General features: G+C 29.6%; 1 protein-coding gene across 1 annotated transcript in view; it reads right to left on the reverse strand.

The window, feature by feature from the left end:
* LOC103308245 (piggyBac transposable element-derived protein 3-like) overlaps window positions 1-1,542 on the reverse strand; it is a 1,708-nt gene extending 166 nt beyond the window's left edge. The window contains exons 1-3 of the mRNA XM_008181315.1: window positions 1,344-1,542; window positions 478-1,101; window positions 35-377 (exon numbers count right to left, since the gene is read on the reverse strand). Of these exons, the coding sequence (XP_008179537.1) occupies window positions 35-377; window positions 478-1,101; window positions 1,344-1,542 (1,166 nt within the window). The remainder of the gene's footprint in view (window positions 1-34; window positions 378-477; window positions 1,102-1,343) is intronic.
* Between the last annotated feature and the right edge of the window lie 4,666 nt (window positions 1,543-6,208).

Consider the following 6,208-nt stretch of genomic DNA (forward strand, 5'->3'; position numbering starts at 1 on the left):
GTCTAATAAACCCCAAAATATTCGGTGCCACCACTTTTTTGATTTTCTGTTAACACCGTAAGTTGTTCTAAGTTGATCAGCATGATCTACACCGCCCATATAACAATTATAATCACGTACAACTTGTGGACATAGAATATCTTTTTTTCGACCACAATTATCCTTTCTTGTAACAGTTGTTATTTCTGAACCATGATAATTTGATGCTAACATAACATACTTGGTGTCTTTCCATTTGTAAACACCAATACCAGTGTTTGTAATGCGATAATCTGATGAACCTCTAGGCGCTTTCTTATCTTCAGCTAAATCCGGGACATCTTTACGGTTTGATCGGATTGTTCCACATGCTAGTGAATTTTCCGCTTTTAATTTTTCTAGCAATGGTAATTAATTACCAAGTAAAATAATTGTCGAAAAAAAATTTTTTATTTTTATTCCACTCGTTTTTCGTCAAATTCAAAACAACACGCTCACCCAAACCAAATGACTCAAATTCATCAGATAATTGCTCATCTTTACCTTGATATATACTAAAGTTTTTTATATACCCCCTTTGGTCAGATAAACACCATATTTTATATCCGCGTTTGATAGGTTTTTGAGGATTATATTGTTTCATACAATTACGACCTTTAAAAATAATCATCGATTCATCAATACTTAGTTCCCTCGTTCCGTGGTAAGATGTAGAAAATATTTCATTACAGTAATTTATCAAAGGCCTAAGTTTGAACAGTTTATCTTTATTATTTTTTGGGATCAATAAGTTGTCTTGAACATGAAGATTTGATAAAATATTATCAAATCGATTACGGCTCATTGTATTTGACACACAGGAAACATTTAGATCATCAGATGTTGCCCAATAATGTTTCCAACTTGGCAGTTTGTTGTATCCCATTAAAAAATTTATACCTATGAAGTTGAGAATTTCAAAACGTTTTATATTCAAAGGACGTCCTCTTTGAATACTATATAAATTTGTTTGATATAAAAGTTGATCAATAAAACCATCGATAAATTCCAAAAATATTGACGTAGCAGTTTCCCCCAAGAATTTGCCATCAACGGGTCCATCGGGAAGTGAATAATCGGGTTCTAATGTTTTGACAGTTATTTTTTTCCATTTACGGCGAATTTGTGAGATATCAACTTTTTTTTTTTTTTAAGTGTTTTTATGCTTTTTTGAAGAGGGAGATTTGATATTATTAGAAGGTCCAGAAATATCGTGGAGATTTACAGTTTGAGTAGAAGTCGGCACAGCTATCACTACAGGTTCTACTGGCTCAATTATATTTGAAAAATTAATATCAGCGTATTATCCAGAATAAATTCAAAACTATCTCCATTTTCAATTTCTAATTCATTTGTCACTATATGTTCTTCAGATGGATTATTATCGATCACAGAAAAAAAATCTTTACCTTTCGTAATATTGTCTTCGTCGTCCGATAATTCTTCGTCGGTAATCTCATTATTATCTAACAGAATTTCTTCATTTAACCATTGAAGTAACAAATCATCATTATTATTTGTCATTTAAAAAAAAAATTATTATTATGGTTAAATAATTCGGACTGTTAACATAAAAATGTGTATAGTACGTAAAAAAACACGATTTCACACACGTCGGCAGTAAACAAACACTTACGTACGACGGTGACGATTACTAGTCGAGTCGACAACTACTGATTAAATGTCTACCGTGAAAGACCAATGGTACTTACAAGTCCATAGTCTTATTTATAAATATTTCATTATATCGATAATGAAATTGCAATAACAGGAACAGATAATCCATCTAGACATATATCTAAACATAAACAAAATATTTCTTATGATAAAATAATAAAATATGTACATATAAATAGAAAGGAAAAATACCAAGTCATGTATATGTGTTGAATGCTGCAGTCCCCGAAATTAATCGCCAATAAAATGTTTAATAATAGTACGACCGCTTTTAAAATAATATTTATTTAATCACTAGATGGTACTCGTGAGTACCAACCTATTAGAAACACAAAAATAATGTTCTATGATATTTCATACACCTTTTATTTCGATGGACTTATAAGTACCGTTGGTCGACAAAGGGTTAAAATTATATTTATATAAGCACACTGAATATTGAATGTAAAATGTACATCAACATACTGCGTAGGCAATTGTTTGACCATATTTTATATAAATATTTGTCTATATATAAAATTAATAATCGTAAAATTTATCGACAATTCTCAAGCGTTTTTTGGAAATACCCCATATTTCTATATAGATATTACACGACCCGACGACCGTCGTCGTTTGGTCGGCGATCACCGCCGTAGTGTTGAGCGTCAAAAACTATGACATTGCTATTAGATAACGAATATTTTATTTAGTACCGACTTTCGATTTATTGTCACGGTTGAAAACCGATCCCGTGAGTGAGAGTGTTCGTTTTTTATTATTCTGTGCTTATATTTTAAAACTATTTTAAATTGTTTTTTTTTTATTTTGTTAATATTGATTATTTATAATAAAATGATTGCCAATTTTTTAAACCTGTTCCTAAATCAACAAGAACATTAAACGATACTGACGATATAGTAGATCAACCACCAAAAAAAATTGTAAAACTAAACGACAATTCAATTTCTAATGATTCATTTAATGCAAAAGTTCTCGATATTATTTTAAATTGTGATAAAAAACCTATACAGCCAATCATTAATTTCCCTCGTCGAAAAATTGGTAATAAACAACGTTGTTTCCAAAGTTCTTGGTATAAAATATAAAATATACCCTTGGATTGAATATTCAGTTCAATTGGATGCAATTTTTTGTTTTTATTGTCGTCATTTTGCTACTTCTATATCTCATGAAAAACAGCAAGATTTTTTAATAGTTTCAGGGTACAGTGATTGGAAAAATATTTCAGGAATGACTAAAAAACATAATGAGGCAAATCCACATAAAACTTTGTTTGCAAAGTATCAAGGTTTTGTGACATCGAAAAGTGTTGGCGCGGTCACATTGCAAATTAATAGTCATGTTGAAGAAAATATAACTAAAAATCAAGAAATACTAAAAAGTATTATTCGTTCTATTTTGTATTGCGCTTGGCAAGATATTGGTTTACGCGGTCATTATAATGTAAATACTTCTTTAAACAAAGATCTAGAAAATACTGAACAAACAAACAATCGAGGTAATTTAAAAGAATTAGTTGATTTACTATGTTTAGAAAACGAAAAGTTTGATAAAGACTTAAAGTCTTTGCCTAAAAATGCAAAATACACATCAAACATTGTACAAAATGATATTTTACTTGCGTCTTCCAATATTATTACACAAACTATTGTTAAAGAAGTTAATGAAGGTAGTTTGGTGTACAGTTTAATTGTGGATGAAGCTCGAGATGCTTCAACGTTAGAACAAATGTCAATATGCATAAGGTATGTACATAAATCAATTATTAAAGAACGAATTTTAGGATTTGTACAAGTATTAAAGTTGGATGCACAAGGTCTCCCTCATTGTATTATCAAATTTTTAAATGCAGTTGGTTTAGACATTGAAAAATGTATTAGTCAGTCTTACGACGGTGCGTCAGTGATGTCAGGCTCTACCAACGGGGTACAAATAAAAATTAGAGAGCTCTCTAAAAACAAATGTCCGTATATACACTGTTACGCGCATCGATTAAATTTAGTTTTAGTCGATGTTGCTAAACCAGTTGAAATAGTTGACGACACGATAGGATTACTGGAAGCAATTTATGCATTTCAATCAAGCTCAACTTTACGCCATGGCATATTTTCTGAAGTCCAAAAAGATTGCGAAAATGTATTAAAAGTACCCCAACATAGCGATACAAGATGGGTTGCTAAATACAAAGGTATTCATTTTTTTTTTAATTCGATATGAAAATGTTATAAAAGCTTTGTCAATATGTTCAAAAAGTTCAAAAAAGAAAGAAGCCGCAGAATCCAAAGGCCTATTAAATCAGTTTTGTTCTTTCAATATTATATTTGTTCTAACATTTCTTGATAACATTTTATCAACTGTTAACACACTTTCAATACACTTGCAATCGTCAACCCTCTATATAATTAAATGTTTAAAATTAGTTGAAGCTACAAAAGTAGAGCTTGAACGTTTACGTTCAGATGAACATTTTAGTAACTTTTATACAAAATCTGATAGTACATTAACTGATTATGTTATAACTTCAACGACTGGTTTTAAAAATACTGATATTACGATTCAAAATATGCGAGTTATGTATTTTACAGTGGTAGATAATAATATATTAAGTGAAATGAACAAAAGATTTAACGACAATTCTGATTTTTTATCTGCAATATCAGTATTTAATCCGACATCAAACAATTTTTTAAATGATAATTTTGTTTTAAAATTTACGAATTATTATGACGATGATAAATATTTTTCGGATAAAGTATTGAGTCAATGCAGATTAGCAAAAAATATGTATTTTGGCTATAAAAATATTATGGATTTTTACAAAGAAATATGCGATATGGGAAAGTCATTTGAGGAGATTAAATCGGTTATTGAACACGAGTTGGTTATTCCAGTAAGTTCGGTATCAGCCGAAAGAAGTTTTTCAACTATGAGAAGAATCAAGACATATTTACGGACATCTATGACTACTAGGTACGCGTCTTCATAATTTAGCACTGATATCAATCGAAAGAGAGTTCAGTTCGGAGTTGTTGAAAGATCCTACTAAGATAATTGACGAGTTCGCCAAAATTAAAAACAGGCGAATTCAATTTATTAAATAAATACTCATATTATAAATAGTTCTTAATATTAGTACGTCATGTTACACCTCATGGCTCATACTTATGACTTAAAAAGTATAATAAAATTGTTCTTAAATTTTAAAAATGTATTGACTATACAAATTATTTTTATAACCAGGCCTGTCCTAAATTTTGGTCCTAGACACGCCCCTGGAACTAGTTACGAAATAGTGTTACCGTCCGACGTCCGTACTCCGTGTAAACAATAAGTCAATAAGAAATATTACGAATGAATAATAAAATATAAATAGCATCTAATAATTAAGCATAATCATTATCAGTTTATTTAGATTATAAATATAAAATGTCATTGTATAATTTGGTAGACCCGCGCAAGCATGCAAAACTTATAATTATTATTTTATTTTTATTTAATATTATTCGTTTTTTTTTATTTAAAAATAGATAACCCTCGGCAGCAAGGCTATTAGGAAGACATATATTATTATATTAATAATATTTGTTATATTTAACTAAAATACCTATTTATTTTTTTGTTTTGAAATGTTATGCTTGGTTATTCGATTATTCGATTATTCGATTATATTCGGATATTAATCGAATAATCGGTTATTCGATTATTTATCCTTCGTTAAAAATAATCGATTAATAAAAACAATCACACAGCCCTAGTGCCAACGGTGACGTATCACCTAGATCCCCGGTTAACAAGATCCCCATGGTTATCTAGATCCCCCTGGATCAATTAGATCTCCATGGGTCAACTAGTAGCTTTATAGTTATAACTATAGTTATAGTTACATTTTAATAGTGTATACCTATAGGCTATAGGTATAATAGGCATTATTTAAGTAATTTAGTAATTATTAGTACCTATATTTATATTTTCCTTTTTAGTTGTCGTGCAAAAGGCAGAATATTCAATAATGACATTACTAAAGTTATTCTGATTACAAGCCATGAGACGCATCCAATAAACCAATTGGCGTTAAATAATTTTAAAAATATTTGTAGACAACGGGCACAGGCTGAACAAATACCTCTTCGGGTCATTTACAACGAAGTAAGTGTTACATTTATTATAATTATAAACACCAATTATACAGAAAGAAACTTAATTAAGTTTATGTAAGCGCAATGTTTGTTTTCTCTCTCTGCAGGCCCACATGCAACATAGAGAATACGCATTCACAAAAAATAATTTTTTTTTATGTTTTTGAGTAAAATCGCCCATCACCATAATAATAGAGAATAATATTTTTGAGGGTATGACATATCGATTTGTCTAAATAATGTCACAAAACAAATCATACCTGTTGATTCAGGTCAACACATTTAAATTTACAATATTTTTTCAGTAAAATTATAATAAAATATAAAACCGATATGTCTAACCCACGAAGTATTATCCTCTATATTTTTGTAAC

Source organism: Acyrthosiphon pisum, unplaced genomic scaffold (assembly GCF_005508785.2).
Source record: "Acyrthosiphon pisum isolate AL4f unplaced genomic scaffold, pea_aphid_22Mar2018_4r6ur Scaffold_3225;HRSCAF=3764, whole genome shotgun sequence".
Taxonomy (NCBI): domain Eukaryota; kingdom Metazoa; phylum Arthropoda; class Insecta; order Hemiptera; family Aphididae; genus Acyrthosiphon; species Acyrthosiphon pisum.